The 22737-nt window shown below is 58.7% G+C and overlaps 1 protein-coding gene across 3 annotated transcripts in view; it reads left to right on the top strand.

Moving 5' to 3' along the window:
- FGD3 (FYVE, RhoGEF and PH domain containing 3) overlaps positions 1 to 22737 on the top strand; it is a 162453-nt gene that overhangs the window by 128313 nt on the left and 11403 nt on the right. For all 3 annotated transcript variants that reach the window (XM_058301466.2, XM_058301468.2, XM_058301469.2), the window contains 11 exons: positions 6038 to 6127; positions 6860 to 6996; positions 9481 to 9637; positions 14056 to 14194; positions 14618 to 14676; positions 15938 to 16084; positions 17551 to 17643; positions 19317 to 19396; positions 20349 to 20379; positions 21497 to 21604; positions 22053 to 22115. In XM_058301466.2, the coding sequence (XP_058157449.1) occupies positions 6038 to 6127; positions 6860 to 6996; positions 9481 to 9637; positions 14056 to 14194; positions 14618 to 14676; positions 15938 to 16084; positions 17551 to 17643; positions 19317 to 19396; positions 20349 to 20379; positions 21497 to 21604; positions 22053 to 22115 (1104 nt within the window). The remainder of the gene's footprint in view (positions 1 to 6037; positions 6128 to 6859; positions 6997 to 9480; positions 9638 to 14055; positions 14195 to 14617; positions 14677 to 15937; positions 16085 to 17550; positions 17644 to 19316; positions 19397 to 20348; positions 20380 to 21496; positions 21605 to 22052; positions 22116 to 22737) is intronic.

Raw genomic sequence — 22737 nt, 5'->3', positions numbered from 1 at the left:
GATGGTGATCAGTTGGGGTCAGACCTGTGGCTTCTGGGTGGGGACAGGCTCACGGGGTCCAGCTTGACAGGTGGCTTTGGCTAGCCCGAGCCGGGTGACAGAGGGCAGGCTCGGGGCCAGCCACACCACCGGTGGCTGCTCCAGCTGTGCTCCAAGCCAGAGCCCAGATCTCAGAGTCGGCGGGGTAGAAATGCAGACCCCCAGGCCCACCCTGCCCACGCAGGCGCGGAGTTCACGGGGGCGTGGGACATCTTCTCCATCACGGGCCCTGGTGGGAAGAGGTTCACAGTGTCCATCCTCGGGGTGAGGCGCCAAGTCAGGAGCCCTGGGGCCCTGACCGCGTCCCGGACACCCTCCCCAGCTGAGACAAGCAGGGGGCTCCTGATGGGGGTGGTGACGCAGGGGGACACACAGGCGGGTGGCTAGCTGGTGGGCCCCGCATGGTGAGGCCTGGGGGTGGAAAGTGGATCATGCAGGAAAGGGAAGACGAAATCGAGGACGGGTTTCAGGTGGCACAAGACTTGTCCCCAACATCTCCAGGGACCCCAAGGCAAGGGGCTAGGGGGCCTTGCGTGGAGACAGGGGCCTAGGAGGGCCGCGCGGGCCGTTTGAACCACCTCCCAAGAGCTCTTTCCTAGGCAGTCTGCATTGCATCTTACCGTGTATTTTTTTTTTTAAATAAGGGATGTTTTCTTTTAAAGTTAAGGAAGTGGAGAACTAAACGAGACTTAAAGGGCAGGCATGGTAGACCGTGGAGTCTTGGTAGACCGTGGGGTGAACGAACGCAGCAGGCTTTGTTCATTCGTGTGTGTCTTTTTAAGGTCCGGCCTGGGTGAGCCTGGGAGCAGGCTCCTTTACAAATAGAGAAACTGAGGCCCAGAGGGGCTGGGTGTGGCCTCGATTTTGGCAGTCTACACCAAAACTCCTCATCTTACTTGTGGCTTTGCTCCAGGTTCTTTCCTGGAGAAGGTGCCCCCGCCCCTCATTCGCCCCCACCTGCTCCCCCAGAAGCTGGGAGCACTTCCTCACCCTGCCTTGGCTTCTCCACGCCCGGGCCCTCGACTGAGGGCTTCTGCCCGGTCGAGCCCCCTCAAGGCCTCACTAGCCGTACCCCATGGCCCTGCCCCTTCCCCCCCACCTGCGTGACCTTGGCCTCCAGGTGCTCTGTCCCCAGTGCACCCCACCCCCTCCACACAGCTTCCAGAGGCAGTTTCTAAACGGCATCTCCCGTCTTCCCTGCCTCCCCGCTCCTGGAGGCCCCAGGTGGGTGCACACGCCTCGCCACCCTCCTCCCACCCCCAGGGGCCCCCTGAGCCCCCGCTTGGACCGCCCCCTTCTGCCCAGACCGCCGCCCCCACCCCCCCACTCTCCCCAGGAATCCTGTAGGCCCAGCCACGGTGGAAGGTTCTGGGCCATCCTCCCGGTCACTGATGCCAGGTCGGGTTTCTCCCGAGTGGTGACTCCTGGAAGGAAGGAGCTTCCGCCCGGGCTGGGCATCGGGCTCCACCCTGGGAGGTGTGTGTGACGGGCTCCAGCCTGCACAGCCGAGGGAGCTGGTGAGGGAGGGGAGCCCAGGTGGTCAGAGGAACCGAGACCCAGGGCGGCAGCGTCCTGCCCTGAGCAGGTTGGTGCCGAGTGCCCGCGCTCGAGGGGGGCACCGAGCCCCGTGGGGCGCCTGCGGGAAGCCCGCCTGGGGAGATGCTGCCATCTAGCGCCGGCGGGGGCACCTGCAGCCCGGCTCGCGCCCCCCCCCCCCCCCCCCCCGCTCCCCCCAGGCTCTCTCTGGACGTGGGCGCCCCGCGCCGGGAGGCCCAGGGGCAGTGGGCATGGGTGGAGCCGCCGCCGTGGCCGCTTCTGCCCCGCCATCGGCTCCTGGACGAGGAGGGCAGCTCAGGAGAGGCACGGGGCAGGTGGGGGCTCTCAGAAGCGCCCCCAAAACTAGGAAGGGATTGCATCCCAGAAGGTGGCAAGGACGCGCCCCCACCCGCACCCCGAGGTGCGCCTCATGCAGCTCCGCTTCTTTTGCATCCCTTCTCCCTTCTCCTCGAGCTTGGGCTCGAGCTTCCTAGAGGGCTGAAAGGTTCATAAGAAAACCTGGGGGTTGGCCGAGGGCGTCCCAGGTGGGGGCCGTGTCACTGGAACACCTGTCCTTGGGGGCCGGGTGGCCCCCATTTCTGAGCTGAGGGAACGGGCACAGAGGGGGATGTTGCCACGTCACGTGGCAGGACTATCTGAACCTGATGCCTTGCCCGGGCTCCGGGTCAGCCATCGACCAGTTAGGGGGGCTGGGGGGCAGGCAGGCAGGCTGGTGGGCGCCCCGTGCAGGCCCTGCCGTGGGGCCGGGCGAGGCAGGTGCCGTTCTCTGCAGTGGGGGAGGAGGGCGAGGAGTGCTGGGGTGGAGGTGCCCGCGGGAAAGGCACAGGGCTTGGAGGCGGAGGAGGGTGGCGCTCCAGGGCTAGCAACGCCGGCTTGGTATGCCAGGCGGCAGGCGCTGGCGGGGGGCACGGAAGCCCCTGGGCTCACTCTGACAGGTGGCTTTGGGGCTGGCGATTGCAGGGAGCTGGGGACAGGAGGCCAGCGTGGTCGACCCCGGCAGGGCCGCTGCGTCTCGGCCCCGCCAGCTTGCTGAGCGGCTGCCCACGGATTCCGGGAGGCCAAGCCGGGGTCTGGGGGTCCCTCGGGGAGGAGTCAGGGAGGAGTTCGGGGGGCACGGGGGGGGGATGTTCCTGGGTGCTGCGAGGCGTCTGCCCAACGAGCCCGAGACCACCAGGAGCACCCGCCACTTGGCAGAGCCAGGCTCATTGCCTTGCTGCAGCGAGGCAGCCGCAGGGAGGGTCTAAGGAAAGCTGGGCTCCAGGGTTTGGGGAAGGAGCAGGCGTGCTTGTTCCTGAAGCAGAGGGGCGCTCTGGGGAGGGGTGGGCGGCAGTCTGGGCTGCAGAGGGTCCTGTTTCCTTGGCAACAGCACAGATTAGCCGCGCAGGGCTGGTGTAGGCCCCGCACCTGACCCCCGCTGCCGGCCTGGAAATCAAGTGGCCCCTTCTCCGTGTCACAGCGGCAGCTTCCCCACTAAACAGAAACGGCAGACGGGGTTGAGGAGGGTCGATGGCCCATCCCGGGCCACGTAAAGCGAGCGTCGGCGTCAGGGGTGGATCTCAGGGCTCCTGGCTCCAGCGCTCAGCTTCATCAGGGAGAAAAGAAGAGAAAGTGTATTAATGGGGTGGAAGAGAAATATCAGGAAACAAACGTAAGAACAGTGCTATCATCGCAATGACTCAAAAATAAGTGTATGTGTAGAACGGGGGTCTCAAACTCAGGACCACCAAGGGCCAGACTGGTGACGTGGTAGGTGACACCGGTGGGGTGGGGCGGGGGGGTGCTAAGAGGGTCCAGATTCTCTCAGGTCAGAATCGTGTGCCTTGGGAGCCGATGTGGCTCAGTAGTTGAGATTTTTTTTTTAATTAATTTTTTTTTAATATTACATTCAAAAAATATGAGGTCCCCATGTACCCCCCACCCCCCTCACCCCACTGCTCCCCCCATAGCAACATTCACCTCCATCATCAGGACACATTCATTGCATTTGGTGAATACATCTCTGAGCATTGCCGCACCTCATGGTCAATGGTCCACATCATAGCCCACACTCTCCCACTTTTCATCCAGTGGGCCATGGGAGGACACACAATGTCCGGTAATTGTCCCTGCAGCACCACCCAGGACAACTCCAAGTCCCGAAAATGCCCCCACATCTCATCTCTTCCTCCCATTCCCCACACCCAGCAGCCACCATGGCCACTTTCTCCACACCAATGCCACATTTTCTTCAATTACTAACCACAATAGTTCATGAATAGAATATCAGTAAGTCCACTCTAATCCATACTCTATTCCTCCATCCTGTGGACCCTAGAATGGTCATGTCCACTCCACCTCTGTATCAAGAGGGGGCTTAGATTCCACATGGATACTGGATACAATCCTCCTGCTTTCAGTTGTAGGCACTCTTGGCTCCATGGGGTGGTGGCTGACCTTCTTCACCTCCATGTTAGCTGAGTGGGGTAAGTCCAATAAATCAGAGTATAGGAGCTGAAGTCTGTTGAGGCTCAGGGCCTGGCTATCATATTGTCAGTCCAGAGATTCAGATCCCCTGGGCATATATCTTAAACCCCAGCACCAACTACAATTCTGGTAAAGTAACAGGAAAGGCTTGTGAAAAGAGATCACATCCGAGTCCAGCTCCATCACACAGAAACACCAGCTCCAAAGAAGGGCCAACTGACATGGCAGTGAACCCCATCTGCCATGACCATAGAACCTGTGGGTCTCTGTAGCCCTCAGCAGAACCAATACCTGGGGTTGTATCTACTTTATCTGTCTCTGAGACTCTGCTCAGGTGTGCATACGGGTGACCCTTCTGGTAACCTCCTGGCTCTTTTTTAGAGACTCATAGCCATAGAGATTTTTTTCATAAGTTTTTTTTTTTTTTGGCTTCCCACATTTGAAGTCCTGTGTTCAATCTCCGGCCCTGGTACCAAAAAAAAAAAAAATCGTGTGCCTTGTCATGGGTGAAGACCAACGGTTTCCACTCCTGGCTGGGTATCAAAATCACCCAGGTGGGGAGTGGATGTAGCTCGGTGGTTGAGCGCCTGCTTCCCGTGAATGAGGTCCTGGGTTCAATCCCCCGTACCTCCTAAAAACAAACAAATGAAAAAATCAACTCTCATTGGAGAGCAGATGTAGCTCACTGGTTGAGTGCCTGCTTCCCATGTACAAGGTCCTTGGTTCAATTCCTGCTACCTCCTGAAAAAAAGAAAAAAGAAAAAAAATCACCCAGGAGCTTTAAAAATCTGGTTTATCAAATCCACCCAGAAAACCCTGCCAGGAATCTCTGGGGGACCCCCTACCTGCCTTCTGGTATATTTTGTGTGTTTTATTCTAATTTTCCTAGTGGATGCTGGTGTACAGCCAGAGAAGCAAATCTGGCCCTCTCCCTGATTTTGTAAATAAAGTTTTATTGGGACACAGCCACATCTCTTCACTTGCATTTTGACAGTGGCTGCTTTCGTAGGTGTAGAGGTTGCTCCACAGACCACGTGGCCCCCCACATCTGCACAAGTTCCTCTCTGAGTCTTTACAGAAACAGTTTGCTGGTTCCTGCTCTAGTCTAGTGGTTCCCAACCCTGTCTGAGTCCTGAAACCACTGAAGCGGGGCCAGGACGGGGTGGGGAGAAGAGGTGCTGGGTGGATCTTTCCAAAGAGTTCCATGGGGGGCCCACCCCACCCCACCACAGCGTCTGAGCACCAGCGAGCCCTGCCATCTGCTGAGCCCACTGACCCTCCCGAGGGGCTGCAGAGGTCACCCTGGCCATTTCTGCTTTTCCGCTTCGGTTGCCAAGCCCCAGTCGAGCACGGACGTTGCTGCTGGGTGCAGGAATTAACAGATGGTGTGGACGGGGGGCCGTGGGCAGAGGTGGGCAGAGCCTGAAGAGGTGGCAGCCGCAGAAGAGTCTTGGGGACCTTGGTGGGAGCGAGGAGTAAAAGGCCCGGGGACTGCAGTGCCGGGGCCGGCCGGCGTCGCTCTCGGTTGTGTCTTGGTGGTGACCCATTGCCTTGTATCTTGCCGTTTTGTAGGCGAGGAGATGGGAATTCTAGAATTCAGAGGGAGGCACGAGAGCCCCAGTGCCTGCCCTGGAGAGAACAGGTCACCCAACCCCGTTCTCCATTCCCTCGTTCTGTGGCTTTGGCCAGGGAAAGGCTGTCTTTTCTTGCCGTGTGTTTTGATGCAGTTGCGGCGGCTGCTCTGTAGACAAAGCCCCACGAGGGGTGAGGTTCGTTGGGTCGCAAAGGCTTTTCTGGGATTGAGAGGAAGCCTGCCGTGAAATCCCACGGATGAAGATGGAAACGTCCCAGCCCGGAGGACCTTCACGCTGTCCTCCGTGGCCCCGCAGGGTGTCTGCTTGACAGGGCTCGCCTTTGGTAGGCGGTGCCTTCCCGGAGACCTGTCTTCCCAGGTGAACTGTGTCCCCTCTCTCCACAGGACCCTGAGCCCCAGAAGCTGCTCAACATCGCCCGTGAGCTCCTGCACACCGAGGAGGCGTACGTGAAGCGGCTGTACCTGCTGGACCAGGTAGCCCCACGTGGCTCCCAGCGCCACCTCCGACTGTTCCCAGGCTCACACGGGTGCAGCCCCAGAGGCACACCCCTCTGCCCTGACCGTCTGCTGGCCCTTCTGGTTGGAGCCGTGAATGACTTCAGGACTAAAACTCGGCCAAACTGAAGTCTGGCCTAGAAACTTGTATTTCTGGCTTTCAGGGCTTTTCAGTAGCTCCGGGGCAGAGGTTTTGTGTGGAGGGACCTTCCTTCCTGGCAGTCACAATATCTGAGCATGTGCACGGCCTCTGGACAGAATTTTTCTGCATAAATAGTTGCAACAGTGGGTGGCACCATGTGGCAATGTTGGGCTTATTAACACAGAGCAGAAAACTCCCATGAAATTCCAGAGTTTTGACCGTGTGTCCAATTTGCATCTCATCAATCAGAGAAAGAAAATCTGGAACTTCTATTGCAAATGGAAGGAAGAGCTCCTGCCCCGCCAAGGGAGGCCCAGTCCCAGGAGAATTCCCCCACCTTCTCCACAGTCCTTAGGCGCTCAGTTAGCTGGAAATAAACTTGCTTTTAGGTCTTACAGTTGTTTGGACCAGCTTAATGAAACAGGGTGATAACTCTGAGGTTCATAAAGAAAAGCAGTCAGGCCGCCAGGAAGCTCTCCTGAGATTTCACAACCCACAGAGGACCCTGGACTGTCCAGAGCGTGGCGGCCACGCTCGATGACCGTGGGTCTGGACCTCTCTGCCCCCAGGTTTTTTGCACCAAGCTGACCGAGGCGGGGATCCCCCCGGAAGTCACCACGGGCATTTTCTCCAACATCTCCTCCATCTACCGCTTCCACGGGCAGTTCCTCCTGCCGGAGCTGCAGACGCGCATCACGGCAGAGTGGTGAGCGGGGCTCCGCGGTCCCTCGGGGCAGGGCTGCTGGCACCTCTGGGAAGTCTTTTCCTCTCTCTCCATTGCGCTCTCATGTATCCAGCAATCTCCCCGCTTCCTTTCCAGTAGGCAGCTCTGTGGCTTTCATTCCGTTCAGGGTTGTCCTGCCCTCTACACTGTTCATTCCAAAACCTCCCCTCGCCCCAGCAGAGACGCTACACCCGTTCAGCAGGAGCCGCCCGTCCAGAGCCTTGGCACCGTCTGCGGCTGAGCGTCCCGGTGATTCCGTCACGGCAGCGTGCTGAGCCCCTGCCAGGCTCCCGTGGCTGGATGCCCAGCGGGCACTGGGGGCTGTCCCGTGCTCCCGAGAGGTGGCGAAGGGAGGGGCAGACTGCAGGTTCTGTTGGCCACCCCTTCCTGGCCAGGTGACCTTGTCTGGTCAGGGACCCCAAGCCTCAGCTTCTTCCTCTGCCAAGCGGGGGGCTCTGTGGGGTTTTCTGAGGCCTGGCACCTGTGTTGTCACACTGCTGTAGACTGGGTGGCGGCAACAGCAGGTGTTTATTCTCTCGCAGTCCAGGAGGCTGACGTCGGAAATCCAGGTGCTGGCCGGGCTGCTCCCCACAGGCTCTAGCGGAGAACCCTTCCTTGCCCCTCTCTAGCTTCTGGTGGTCACGGCAATCCTTGGCTTGCTCAGCCTCCACCCTCCCACGGCCTCCTTCCCTCTGTGTCTGTCTGTCTCGCGTCCAGTTTTCCTCTTGTCAGGGTACCCATCATATTGGATTAGTGCCCACCCCACACCAGGTTGGCCTCATCCTCACAAATTACATCTGCAAAGACCCAATTTCCAAGTAAAGTCCACTCCCCAAACACTTCTTTTTAACTTAAAAACAAAAAACAGGTGCAGCTTATGCAACATCACAACTGTCAGGAGACTTTCCCAGTTTTCCCGCAGGCTGGCTGCTCCCTCCAGCCAGCTTTCTGCTTCCTTTCAAATCCTGACCTTAGAGCAAGGGAGCATCTGACCGGGGCGTTGGCAGTCCTAGTAGCAGATGAATGTGGTGGAAATTCTCTGGGCTCTCTCTTTTAACTGCTCACCAGAAGGTCCAGTGCTTCCGGTTTCCTGCAGGATGGCGGCTCCTCATGCTGCCCCCTGCTGGACACTCAGCTGCATTGCCGTGTAGACCCCGGTATGGGGTGTCAGGGCCGGGGACGCCTGAGTGGAGGCTGACAGCTGAGGACGCGCTCACCTCCCACCTCATTTTCAGCCTGGGCGGCAGGCAGAGGCTGGCACCCTCTAAATTACGATCTCCGCATCTCTTTGTCAGCCCTCAGAATAAAGGTGCTCATGGCACTGCCACTAGATGTGACTTCACGCCTTGAAATTGTCCCCAGGTCTCAAGGTGTGGGTGCTGCATCGCAGGCATTTTTTGCACAATGCTGCTCGCGCGTCCCGATTCCTTTATGACCCCGGCACAGCGGCCCCAACACCCCCCCAGCTGCTGGTCCTTGAAGTTGCACTCACGTGTTCAATCAGATGGGAAGGCAACAGTGGGTGGCTTTGTGCATTTGGTTCTTTTTCTTCTTGATTATTTCTTTAGGATAAATGAATCCATTTTTCTACTTCTTGACACTTATTTCCAAGTCACTGTCCAAAGCGACCCTTACTTTCATGGTCAGTGATACCTAGTACTGCTTTTCCCATCGATTAGCCAGCATTAGGTATTCCCCTGACCTGTAATCTTTGCCCGTTTCCGAGGAATGAAATGGGAGTTCATTGATTCTCTTTAATAACTTGTGACCCTTCATTGTAGGGCTTCTACTGTAATGAACACCTCCTTTTTATTGGCGCTGTTGAGTCTTACATACGTTCTCTCATTTGATCCCCTGCCACATACTGTTCTCTCGCCCGTGTTTCATGGGGGAGGGAGAGAGGCCAACTACTTTGCCCACTGTTTAAGTTTGCTAAAAGCTGCGGAAAGCAATATATCAGAAATGGGTTGGCTTTTCCGTTGGGGGTTATTAGGTTGCAAGCGTACAGTTCTGAGGCCACGAAAGGGTCCAGATCAAGGCATCGTCGGGCGATGCTATCTCCCCAAAGCCGGCACACGGAGCTGTCGCCCTTCTCTCCCGGTTGGTTGATTTGCTCTCCTGGTTTCTCTCTCTGCTCCCTTATCTCTTTTCATATTGAGCCTGTTTATAAAGGACTCCAGTAAGAGGATTACGACCCACCCTGGGCCACGCCCTACTGAAGGGATCTACTGAAAGCTCCCCCTGCAATAGGTGCTCGCCCACAGGTGTGGAGTGGCTCTATGGATACGGTTTCCTGGAGTCCGTTCCGCGTCAGACTGCCACGCCCACCATCCCAGAGTCCAGTGGGGATCTGAGCTGCAGCCCCGGTTCCCTGGGGAAGTTCAGTGTCCCCTAACTATGACAGCCCCGCGCTGTACCGGCCCCTCGTCTCAAGGCGTTTCTCGGACGGTCTGCTCCTCCACGCAGGGACGCGAACCCCCGGCTCGGGGACATCCTGCAGAAGCTGGCCCCCTTCCTCAAGATGTACGGCGAGTACGTCAAGAACTTCGACAGAGCCATGGAGCTGGTGAGCGTGTGGACCCAGCGGTCCTTGCCATTTAAAGACGTCATCCACACCATCCAGGTAGGATGGGGCTCCCCACCGGCGTGAGGTTTTGAAATCCTCAGGGTACAGGGCTGCTAGGTTTTCAGGAATATAACTTTTTATCGCACTCCCAAAATGTTATCTATGATGTGATTGAAAATTCAGAATCCAGGGACAATAAGTAAAATGATGCCGTGCGTCCCAGCTGCTGAATTTTGACTTCAATCTTTACAACTCTGAGACATAAACTTATCAACCTCATTTACAGATGGGGAAACTGAGGCCCAAAGAGGTTGCCTACTTATTGTCCCAAATTTTTATCGCTGAGAACGTGGATTCAAAAGCAGGTCTCTAACTCCAAAGTACATGGTATTTCCTTTTCATCTGCTATATCCCAGCCCTCAGGGACCATTCATTGTTTGATCTAGTTATAAAAACACTTTTCTGTGACTCTTTACCACTTGGTCTGAGACAACAGAATTTTCTGCTTTTTCGGTTTATCAAATAAGGAGCATTTTCCAGATCTATGACCGATCCGTTCAGCGCTATTATAAATGATTGATACTCCTTGTGCTTTGAAGAGTCACCATGATTTTGGGGGCATTGAGCTTGTTTGTCTGTAATTCTGTGTTATTGGTTAAAAATTAAAAACACAATTCCAGAATAGTTTCCAGGTGGAAGGCCGGTATCCAGTTTTATTTCTCTGAAAAGCCGGCCACTTGTCCCAATACCACGATTGACGTCATGCACACGCACACACACATGCCAGTTCCCTGAGCAATGAAGCACTCAGATCAGGATTTCTGAATATTGCAACTTTATTGCGCTCTCCAATCTTGTGCGATTGTGGGTTAAACAGTGATGTTATTCACCAATTATCTTAACAGATTTTCTGGCAAGTTCTGAATTTTGTCACATTCCCTCCCCTCCCCCCACAAGAACGCAATGTTGGCATTAGGTTGACTGCATAGGTAAATGTGGGAGCAGTATCAGCAGCTCCCCAGCTCTGAGCTCGTCCTCTCTCTCTTTATCCTAAGGTCCTTCCTGAATTCCCCAGGATGCTTATACCACATCTTTCTTGTAGTGCTTTCCCTGGTGTTGTAGGACTTTTATTGCTGTCATGAATTAGGTCAGTTTCCCATTTATGTTTTCTAAATGATTATATCATTGGTACCTAAGAAAATGAATTACTTACATGTATCTATGCATAAACGTTTCCGCTGGAGTCTCTGGGATATCCTCAGTGGATACCTGCCTTGTCAGTAAATGACGATAGTGACCCCTCCTTCCAGAATCTGCATCTCTAAGCACTTCTGGAGCAGCCTCACGCCACCACACTGATTTTGTTCCTCACTTCAATACTTTAATGTTGACCACTGAGTCTGGCTCTTGGCTTGAGATATATATATATATTTAAATCTTGTTAAAGAAGAAGTCACGTGTTCCTGACATTAAATCTGTTTTTTGGTTTTGTTTGGTTTCTGGTTTTTTTAGGAGGTACCGGGGATTGAACCCGGGACCTCGTTCATGGGGAGCAGGCGCTCAGCCACTTGAGCTGCATCCGCTCCCTAATTCCGTTTTAAAACCCAGGAATGCAGATAGAGCTCTTTCAGCCTCTCGGGAGGTGGTCTTATCCATCTTCCCCTCTTGACTCTTATTTATGCTGAATTCAGGGAATCCTTCTCAGTTTTAAACACGATTGCATCCCAGTGCCACTGTTGGATACTCTTTGTTTCTATTTCATTTTTATCTGCAATCATAAGGTAGGATTGGTCCATGGTTTTCTTTCAGTGTATTCGTGCAAGTTGAGTTAGTTTTTATATTGCTGATTATTAGCTCTGTAGCAGGAATTACTCCTCCCCCATGCCCTCCCCCCCCCCCCCCCCGCCCTTCCAGCTGGCTCTCCCCCCACCCCCACCCCAACCGGCCTCCCTGGCTCCGGGCTGCGTCTCCCGGGGCTTACCCCAGCCAACACGGGTGCTCTGCAGGCCCTGGCACCGGCGCACCCAGCTCCCCGGCGAGCCCGGCAGGCGGCAGCCAGGGTCACGGGGCGCCCGGGCGGCAGTCAGAGGGCCCTGCCCGCCGCTGTCCTCCCTCATGGGCAGACACGAGGGTCCCGGCCTGAGCGGGGGCGGCGTGGGGTGCAGGCGCGATGGTTCTCCCTTCCTGGAGAGGAAAAGGGAGGCCGCAGCCCATTTCCCAGGACGCGAGTCCCAGCACGCTCGGCCCCTGAAGCCATTTTGCCGCCAGCCCCTCCCCGGTGCCGTGGCCAGGTACACTTGCTAGCCCCCCCGCCACGGTGTTGTTTTCAGTTCTCGGAATTGGGGAAGTTGAAATCTGTCTACTCTGGCTTTGGCCCAGCAGGATCTGCTTTGGTCGTTTTGAGGAAGAAGAGAAGAGAAAACACAAACGTGGGGATTCCTTTGTCCCCAGGTGGCCAGTCCAGCAGGGACTCATCTCTCGGCTTTGGAATGCAGGAGGAAGGGGACGGGGCTTGCCTCCTCAGTGTAGACACAGGGAGGCTGAAACGCCCACACAGCCCCCTCCCCAAATGCACACGCGCAGCCCCGGGTCTGGGGAGCTGGGGCTGGTGATGGGCAGGTGCCCTGTTCCCTGCCTGCAGCAGCCTTCGCTACCCAGATACCAGGCCAGCAGCAGGCTGGCGCCCGCGCACCCACCCCCACAGCCTCCGCAAACCTCTGCCCCCACGCTGTCACCAGAGCCGAGGTGGGGGGACCCGGGAGTAGACAAAACAGGGCGCCACCCAGCCGCTCAAGGCCCTGCAGGCCTTGGGGGGTTTCCTGTGTAGAGTTTGAGTCCAGAGCACCCTGACCTTTTTTTTTTCTAACTTGTATTTTCAAATCGTCTCCAGCTTTTACAGGAAAAAAGAATGAAGAAGTGTTAGCACTGGGTCTCGTTCCTGCAGTCACCCTCTCCCTCCCTGCGCACACGGGATGACTGTGATTGTTGTGCCTGCGAGCCCAGGCTGGAGGCATCATAGCCCTTTGTCACTGGCCGAGGGCAGGGCGTCCTCTCCCCTAACCACGAGTGTCAAAACCGGGACACGATGCAGATAGCACGGCGCTATCCACCCACGGGCCGCCTTCCCGCGTGGCCCAGGAGCGGCCTCTTCTTTCTCTTCTTTCTGTTTTTCCTGGTCTGGAATCCAGCCCGGGCGCCCGCACGACGCTCAGTTCTCGGGTTTGCCTCCTCCTGTCCAGCACGGCCGCCCTCTCGCGGTTTGTCCTCGCGGCCTTGGCGCTTGTGAGGAGCGGGCGGCCGCGGTGGCCTCTGCGGCTGTTTCTCCACGGCTAGGTTCAAGCCGTGCATCTTCAGTAGGAGTGTCGCAGGCCCTCTACGTGCTGGGACACGAGTCCCATCCGTCCCAGGCTCAGGCGCGGTGGCTGCCAGGCTTCCCCGCTGGGGGCTTGCTTTGGTTTCTCTGTCCGTAAGCGTCCTGGCGGGAGGTGCCTGGAGCCCACGTTCGTAGCCTGTTCCTCGTTGGCCCTGGGCGGTTCCTGCCTGAATCAATTGCTGTGATGGTCGTGGCGAGCCGGCCCGGTCGTGTCCAAAGAGCCCATCTGCCCCGTTCCAGCCCCGAGTGGGGCGCGGAGACGGAGGCCCAGGGGGCTCCCAAGTGAGGTGCAGGCGGACAGGGTGGCCCTGTGACAGCGCCAGAAGGTTCTCGGGGGTCCCACAGGCATTTGCGGTACTGCGGGCCGGTTCTCCCCCAGAACTCAGGCGGTGGGTGGGCGTTCACCCCGGGGGGCCGGGCAGGAGGGCCCGAGCAGTGGGGGCTCAGAGGCCGGGAACGGGGGCTGGGACGGCACCAGCAGCCTGAAGGGGGGCTGCAGAGCATGGAGGTGGGGGGCTGCGTGCCAGAAGGATGCTGGCCCCGCTGGGACGAGGGGAGCCAGAAGCAGCCCCGGGGAGCGTGGCGCAGGGGCCCGCGGGGGTCTCTGCTCATGAGCGCGTGACCTCAGGCCCACCCACCCCCCAAAACGTGCCCCCCGACGTCTACAGCAGGTGGACTCCCACAGAAGGCCTCTCGGGACTCGGGGTGTGAGGAGACACGCTGCCCGGTTCTCCGCGGGAGGAGCTGGGGAGGGAAGGAGGCGGTCAGGGCGCACGGGGAAAATTCACGTTAGAGCCAGAGTCAGCCTGGGTGCAGGCATTTATTTTCTGAAATGAGGACATGTAGAAACGGGCGAGTGTTGGGTTCAGGGTGGCCCGCCGGGGTTCCAGCCCCAGCCCCCTCCTCTAGCCTCTCTGTGCCTCAGTTTCCCCAGCTGTTGTCCACGGCAGCAGTGGGGGTGCCTCCCCAGGCTGCGGTGTGCGGGAGCGGGGTGGGGGCGCCGTGTGTGTGTGTGCGCGTGTGTGCGTGTGCGTGTGTGTGTGTGTGGCTGGGGGACGGGGGGGGGGGGCCGCTCCCCACACCCTCTCCCCTCCGCCCGCAGAAGCAGGAGGTCTGCGGCAACCTGACGCTGCAGCACCACATGCTGGAGCCGGTGCAGAGGGTCCCCCGCTACGAGCTGCTGCTCAAGGACTATCTGAAGAGGCTCCCGGGGGACGCCGCAGACCGCAAGGACGCGGAGAGTGAGCCCGGGGGTCTCCTGGGCGGGCGGGCGCGGGTCCACGGACTGCAGAGCTGGCTCAGGGTGTAGGGCAGAGGAGACGCCCCCCGCTTAAGGCCACGTGGGAGGGCGCAGGCGCAGGGGCCGGGAGCCGGGCCTGGGCGGGCAGGGGGCCGCCCCGGGGCCCGGGCAGCACCGGGCGGGGGCTGGGCAGGGGCTGGGAGAGCGGCCCCCCGCGGCGCCACAGCGCGGGCTGTGTGTCCGCAAGGCCGCAGGCCACCCCAGCCTGGGGCGGGCGCCCACGGGAGAAGGGGCCCGAGCCCGGCGGGCAGAGCCTGTGCTGGGGGGCGCTGGGCTCAGGGGCCCCGGGGCCCCGGGGCCCCACGGGCTCGCTGCCCGTCCCGCCGGCCCTGGCCAGCCATCTCTGCCACCTTCTTCCCCGCAGAGTCCCTGGAGCTCATCTCCACCGCCGCCAACCATTCCAACGCGGCCATTCGCAAGATGGTGAGTAGGGTGGGGGTGGGCGTGACGGGGTGGCCGGCCACCTCCGCCTGCCCGTACTCGCTCCCCGTCCTCCGTCGAGTCCGACAGGCCTATCGCCCCCCCCAGCTGCGTGGTCTCGGCTGCGTCAGCTATTGCTGTGTGCCTCAGTTTCCCCATCTATAAAACAGGGGTGCTAACTGACCCCATCTCTCGGGGCTCTTGTGAGGATTCAATGGTTCGGTCTCCGTGAAGTGCTGGGAACACGGCGCAGCAAGTATTCGCTGTCCTGGTCGTCGTCTTTCATTCGTTCAGCAAAGCGTCCTCGGTGGGCCGGCAGGTGCCGAGGCCGGGGCGGGCGCTAGCGGTGCGCTGACCGGCACCGCGCATTGGGGCCTGCCCCGCGGCCAGCCTAGGACCCGGGGACGCAGGGGGGTCTGTCCCAGGCATCCTGGGCTGCAGGTCCCAAGTGGGAGCAGGGTGCCCCAGGGGCCCCGTCCCCACAGGGGTTTTGTGTGCCCTGCGCGCCGTCTGCCCAGGTGGTGAATTCTCGTACATGTGTCTTTACCCATAGAAAGATCAGGGGACTTCACAGGAACACCCAGGTTCCTGTGTTTTCTGGAAAACTCTGGAAGCCCTGGTCCCCTCTGTGTCTCCAACCTGACACCCCGAGATGGATGTTGCCCGTCCGCGTACACCGTTGTTTCCTTAGAAGGAACAGGAAAGCGAAATAGTCCTTTGACCCTGATTCTCTTCCGGAAGCAAGGATGTGGGAGATGGCACCCTTGTTTGGGGTCAGCCCTTCTGGTGTCCCCGGGGCTCAGCGTCATGCTCACTTGTCTGCTGACATTGGGGTGGGGGTCCCCGGACCTGGGGAGCCCCCTCTGCAGCTCACGCGAGGCCCAGTCCCGATGCAGTGGCTGAAACCCCTACAGCAGGGCACTTCATTAAGTTTCCTTATCTATAAACGGATGAGAGTGGGATCTGCCTCCTAGGGTTGGCGTAAGAACTTCAGGGGCTCCTCCACTCTAGTGTGTCTAACAGGGCCTGGCGCACGGCAAGCCACGGCCGTTGTGTTAGTGGTAGTGCTCTCTGCATGCTGAGCTCCTCCTCATCCTTCAGAACCCTACTCGAATGTCCCTTCCACCCCGTGTGTTCCCTCCGACCCCGCTGCCAGCGGGCTCATCCTCTCAGATTGGCCTCTCCTGGTTTTGGATCACGACCGAGGCGCAGGGCTCCACTCTGAGTCCCCAGCAGGCCGCACACCTGTCTCTGTGTCCTGCAGGAGAAAATGCACAAGCTCCTGGAGGTGTACGAGCAGCTGGGCGGCGAGGAGGACATCGTCAACCCGGCCGACGAGCTCATCAAGGAGGGCCACATCCAGAAGCTGTCTGCCAAGAACGGCACCGCCCAGGACCGCCACCTCTTCCTGGTGAGCGCCCCCCGCCGCAGGGCCTGCCCCGGACCCCTCAGGCCCCGCTGGGCCCTGCCGCCCCGCCCGCCCCCCTCCCGCTGCGCCCACAGGGCCGGGCTGAGTCCCCCCGGCCCCGTGCCCGTCCCTGGTCACACGGTGCCCCCCTGCCCACGCAGTCAGGCTCCAAGCCTTGGTGCGCGGCTCAGCCCCCTGGCCGTCACATCTCGCGTTCTCATCCCTGGCGCCCCGTGTCCCCCTGCGCCCGCCCCCCTCCTCTGTCTAGAGCAGCCCCCAGCTTGTGGCAGGGAGCGCGACGGCAGCCCCCACGACGCGCATCTGTGCCCAGGGCCCAGGCCCCGGGAGCGGAGCCGCGCGGCATAACCACAGGCCCCCCGGGCCGGCGGGAACATACACGAATCTTCTTTACTTTTCCATTTTTCTCTAGCTCCAGTTTCTCTTGAATAAACAATGATTTCTTTGGGTTTTGTTTTTTTTTTAAGTTTCTAAAATTTGCGGTCAGGAAAAATCGCTTTTGCGGGGCAGTTCTCCCAGTTGTGGGAAAAACGCAGTCGTGTAACCACAATCAAGACATAGAACAATTGAGTTGCCCCCCCAAAAAAAATCCCCTTGTGCCGCCCCTTTGCAGTGAGGTGATCCCCACAACCCCAGAGCCTGGAGGCCTCTGACCCAGTCTCGGATGCCAGTCTGGCCTGTTCCAGAATGACATATAAATATCATGAAATGAGCCTGGCTTCTTACTCTTGACGTAACGCGTTTGAGAGCCATGTTCACAATGTGGCAATAGGTCATTCCAAGTGTTTTTGTTTTAATTATGCAACGATCCCATATCACGGTTGACCAAATGGAAAGTAGAAATAAGCCCAAAAATATCATTAATCTCATCGCTCGAAGAGGTAACCATAGTTAAAATTACTGTGCACGTCTCGTTGTGTTTTTTTTTTAAAGACTCATTTTATTTATTTACCACACCACCACCATTGCTTGCACTTGCTGTTTGTTCTCTGTGTCTGTCTGTTGTGTGCTCGGCTTCTTTTTTAGGAGGCACTGGGAACCGAACCCAGGACCTCCCATGTGGGAGGGAGGCACCCAATGGCTTGAGTCACCTCTGCTCCCTGCTTGTTGGGTCTCCCATTATGCTTCCTTGTTGTATCTCTTCATTGTGTCTTCTCGATGCGTCATCTTGTTGCATCAGCTTGCCACGCCAGCCCATTGTGTTAGCTCACTGCCTTGCTTTTCTTCTTTAAGAGGCACCGGGAACCAAACCCGGGACCTCCCATGTGGTAGGTGGGCGCCCAACTGCTTGAGCCACATCCGCTTCCCCATCTTGTTGTTTTTTTACAAAATATATTTTACTTTCTGATGCTTTAAAAAAATTTTTTCAAAGAATCCCACAGTGAGCACTCCCTGGGGATCGGCGGCCTGCCGTCCTCCCTGCCTGCCTTACCCCGCGTCTATCCTTGCAGTTCAACAGCATGGTCCTCTACTGTGTGCCCAAACTGAGGCTTATGGGCCAGAAGTTCAGTGTCCGGGAGAAGCTGGACATCTCGGACCTGCAGGTGGGTGAGCCCTGCCCTCCCCGCCAGCTCTCCCGGGCAGGAGCGCCGAGTCGGGCTCCAAGCTGGGGCCTGGGCTGGGCAGGCTTCATCAAGGGTCTCCGTCTCTCCAGTGGGCCCACCTGCCCAGGGCACTGCCGGCCTCAGTGGTGCTAGGGCGGAGGCCGTGGGAGAGCAAAGCACGGAGCCTTCTGGGGCCGCAGAGGGGAGGGGAGCTCGCCTTGCCCCAGTGCCTGGAGGGTGCCATGAGCTCTGCTGTCACCCACCGCATTGGGACACGTGGCCCCAGCGGCAGATCTGGAGGCGGGTCTGGGGGGTTGAGGGACTTGCCCAAGGTGGCCCGGCCAGCGGCAAGGCCTGTGGGACGGGGCAGACCGCCGGCCCCCAGACCCGTGAGCTGTCTCCTGGGTGGTGGGCAGGGTCCCAGGCCCTGTGCAGCCCGGTCCAGAAGTACCTCGTTCTCTTGGTGTCCCTCTCTTCCGTGAGCCTGAGCCGTGTCTCCCTGGGGTGGGGACCTTGGGGGGTAAAGTGGGGAGTGGTCCCCATCTCCCGTGGGGAGGGGCTTGGAGTTAAAGGGTCCTCCACTGTTAACATTCGCTGAACAAGATTATTTAAGCATCTCAAGAAGGCCAAGGCTGGTCCCAAGGACACCCAGAAATCCCTTCTTACATTAACATTCTCTGAATCCAGGTTAAGAAAGACCAGTAAAATGAGTAACTAACTAGAGAAAAACAGAGCATTTCCCATGGTTAGAGGAAACCATCGGCGTTCCTCCAGGAAGTCAGTCACATCTGGTGGATGCAGGTGTCCTCAGGCTCGCACACTAGGGGGCCCTCCTGTCGAGGCCCAGTGTTTTCCTAAAGTATCCGGGGGGTTCTGACACGCGGCCAGGCCTGGGAGCCCCTGGGAACCCCTGGAGCTGTTTCGCTTTATGACCTTGTGAAGTGACACAAGAGGATGGACTTTTTTTTTTTCTCTCCTCCCCCCCCCAGTTGTCTACTCTCTGTGTCCATTCGCTGTGTGTTCTTCTGTGACCGCTTCTATCCTTATCAGCGGCACCGGGAAACTGTGTTTCTTTTTTTTGTTGTGTCATCTTGCTGTGTCAGCTCTCCGTGCGTGGGGCGCCATTCCTGGGCAGGCTGCACTTTCTTTCGCGCTGGGTGGCTCTCCTTACGGGGCGCACTCCTTGCGTGTGGGGCTCCCCTACGTGGGGGACACCCCTGCGTGGGCCAGCTCCACACGGGTCAAGGTAGGCCCGGGGTTTGAACCGCGGACCTCCCATGTGGTAGGCGGATGCCCTATCCATTGGGCCAAGTCCGTTTCCCAAGAGGATGGGCTCTTGAGGATGTGGTTATAAGAAATGCCTGCATTTCAAGTCCAAACTGTCCTGTTTCATATTTGAAATCTCTAAAGGCAGGATAGGTCGTGCATGGCTTACCGGGCAGCACCCTTCCTTCCTGGTGGGGCGTAGTTGATCGTCACGTGGTGCGAGGACGGCTGGGTGGGATGAACCCCTGCATTCTGCCGGCACCCACTTCCTTGCAGACCTGTGGGCCCCTGGGATCCCAGGCTCCTCTTCCACCTTCTCAGGAAAAAAGCTCTGTGTTGAAGAGGAATGAGGCTGCAGTCGCGAGGCCGCTTTGCACGACTGGTTGTTTCTGCCATTGTTTCTGCAGGTGCAGGATATTGTCAAGCCGAACGCAGCACCTACATTTATAATAACAGGGAGGAAAAGGTCCTTGGAGCTGCAGACTCGGTAAGGCAGCGGCTGTTTCTGCGCCTCTGCTACCGCGTGAAAGTCTTGAATTTGATATTTTGAGAGGTGGTTTCTTTTGCTAAAGATAGTCTTGTAATATGTATTTATTCGTTTGTTTTATTCACTTATTTATTCGTGGGTTAAAATTGAACAGCACTAAGGAGACTTCAATGAAAATTCAGCCTCTGCACCAGTCCTCTTCTTGCCCCGGCAGACATTCTTAGCCATCTCTTAGGGGCACAAATGTGGTCTCCTGCAAATCTAGTCTACACCTTGCTTTTTCTCACTTAATTTATCAGAAAGCAGCCCCTATCTGAGTACCATTTCCTAAAGCTGCTTAATTCTCCACTCTATTATTTTTTAGCTTTATTTTTTTTTATACTCTCTTCGTGTATTTATTTTTTTAATGTTATATTCAAAAAATCACTCTAATTGTTGACCAGCCTGGGCGGGCATCCGGGCTCGTCCAGAGTCTTGCCATGGCAAACATGCCATTTGTGTTGTTACGTATCCATAAGATGGTTCCTGAAGCAGGATGGGGGTTTAAGTTCTGCTGGCTGTCATCAGGGCCCTTTAAGAGGCCGCATTACACGGAAGAATCTGCCACGCAGCCCCCAACTGTGTGAGGTTTTGTATTGACACGTGGTAATCCAGAGAGCCCACGTGGGGTTTAAAAGGAGACTGGGATTTGTATCCACTCCCAGCTACAGTGCAGGGAGCTCGGCACACCACACCTGGCCCCGCCTGGCCCCACCTGGCCTCACCTGGCCATGAGTAGTTCAGAGCCCTCAAGGCCGACCTTCCAAGCCCTTGAGTTGCATTCACACACAGCACGTGGCACAGCAGACCCCGCTGCTCAGGCGAGCGCTGCAGGGCTCGACAGTCCCTGCGGTCACTCCATCGTCCCCAAGGCTGGCTTGATAAACCGTTGTGTTTTTTTTTTATTTTGCAGGACAGAAGAAGAAAAGAAAGAATGGATTCAGGTTAAGCTGCTAACATTTTAAAGCAAGCCATTGACCAGGTCTTGAGCACCGTGGCCCTGTCCCTTTGGAGCAGGGGCAAACGGGCATCCCTGTGGCCTTCCCGTCACCCTGCCTGTCTCTACAGGAGATGCAGGGGCAGCAATCTGCTTGCTTAAGTACCTGCGGCCTCCACCACCCACCCATTAGCTGTTCGAGGCTCCCACGGATCTCCATCCAAAATAAAGATGACGAGAACTGGGAGGCAGGCAGGCTAGGTGGTTTTGTCCCGGGGCTTGGGGTCCTTTGGAAGTGCCTTTCTAAGGAGGACCTGGCCACCGCCTCCTCTCTGCGACAGCAGCTGTGGGCGTAAGCTACGAGGAGAGCATAGAGGGCGGGGAGGTGACGTGCAGGGAGGCAGCAGGGTCCTGGAGAGAGCAGAGGACACACTTGACTGGGTCTTTCCAGGAAGACCGAGCCCAGCCAGAGTGGGCACGGAACAGGGTCAGACTGAAGCCCGGCCTTGCAGGGGGACCCGGCCCGACCAGGGCCAAGCAGCGAGGACAGAGAGCAGCCGCAGGGCTCCTGTCCCCCACCCCTGCCCACCTGGCGCCCTGCACCCGCTTGGCTGGGGAGCTCCCGGCCGCGGCCACAGCCAGGGCTGGCTTTGAGTGGCGAATGCTACCCGTTAGGGCACGTCTGGCTTCCAGGATTCACAAAATGAAAATCGCCAGGAGGCAATGACGAAAATGGGAATTCATTCAGGGAAGAGGAAGAGGTAGAGGTGCTGGCGGGGGTGACATGGAAATGTGACGGCCCTGCTCTTATACCAGAATGTCCCCAGAAAGCATGGGAGTCAGGGGTGACCAGGGCGCGGAGATCCAGCTGGCCACTGCCGGCATGGCACCAGAACCCCACAGGCCCGAGTTCAAATCCTGCCCCTCGCTTAACAGCCGAGTCCCCCTGACTCAGTTTCCTCGTCTGCATCATGGAGCTCTCGCTAATACATGTGCCCAGAGCTCTCGGCCGGGGGTGAGAGAAGGTGACCGGTAGACCGGGAGAGGCCGCGTGCCCGTTGCCCGCCCCGTCCTGCCCTGCTGTCCTCTGGCCGCGCGCACTGACGCCTGTGTCGTGCCCGCAGGTCCTCAGAGCCACCATCGAGAAGCACAAGCAGAACAGCGAGACCTTCAGAGCCTTCGGGGGCACCTTCAGCCAGGACGAGGACCCCGCGCTCTCCCCAGACTCGCCTGTAGGTGCCTGCCCACGGGCCTGCCCCCCACCCCACCTGGGCAGGTGGAGGGCTCGTGGCTGTTCCCGCACCAAGGCCTGGTTGCGGGGAGCGGGCGGCACCGAGGCTTTCCCTGAGCCACCTGCTCCATGGCTGCAGCCCCAGGGGGCCGTGGATGTTCCGTGACCGCCGAGGTCCTGTGGGGAAACTGAGGCTAGTGGGACTGGAGGTGCCCGTCTGGGTGCGTTTCCTCCGCGGAGCCCTTTATTTCACCCTTTCGGAAACTGCGTGGAGGGGCGCGTTGAGGGCGGGGCCTCCCCGCAGTCCCAGCGCGGAGCCCACGAGCCGCAGTCTGCGCTGCCCCCGGGACCCCGCCACGTCACCCCGGGGGGCTCTCGGAGGCGGCGCCTGGCAGCCCGGGACGTGGCCCCACGTGACCGCTCACGCCGCTGTCGGTGTCTCCTTCCAGGTGGTGGGTGCCGGCGCCGTGGAGCCCTCCTGGGGGGCCGACGGAGGTGCGGCCGCCGCGGGGGTGAGTGACCCACGGAGGCGCCGACAGAGGTGGGACGTGGGGGGGGGGTCTGAGGTCCCGAGGGCTGGGGGGAGCCCCGTGGGGGGCTGTGCCCAAGTAGGTGGGGCGGGGTGGCTCCATGGTTAGGGGCACGTGAGGCAGAGGGACAGGGGGGCCAAACCCGGACCCCCGGCCAGGGCGTCCCAAGCCTGGGAGCTTCCAGGGAAGGCTTCCCGGAGTGCCACGGCAAGAGGGGCGGGGCGGGGGGGGGGCCTGGGCTGCATGCTGAGAAGGGCACCGGGGGCCAGGGGCTTGCGGGGGTCCTGGACGTGTGCCCCCCTCCCCCGCCCTGCCTCTCTCTGTCCTCCTCTCCCTGCCTCTCTGCTCTCGTCCCTTCTGTCCCCGGAGCTCTGAGCAGGTGCCCAGGTGAACATGGCACCGAGCCGCCAGTGGGTCGGGCTGGACTTGACACGTGGGAGCCCTTTTCCGGGCTGTAAACCTTGCCCCGTGCGATGGACACAGCCGTTCTGGGGCTTTTTGTTAGGATCGGCCCCACTTAAGGAAGAGCAAACGGGGGCACAGGGCAGGGAGGTGACTTGGCCCGCGCACAGTGGCTGGGCAGGGGGCGCCCGGCTGGAGCCCC

Source organism: Dasypus novemcinctus, chromosome 8 (assembly GCF_030445035.2).
Source record: "Dasypus novemcinctus isolate mDasNov1 chromosome 8, mDasNov1.1.hap2, whole genome shotgun sequence".
Classification (NCBI taxonomy): Eukaryota; Metazoa; Chordata; class Mammalia; order Cingulata; family Dasypodidae; genus Dasypus; species Dasypus novemcinctus.
This window is presented reverse-complemented; position numbering and strand designations above follow the sequence as displayed.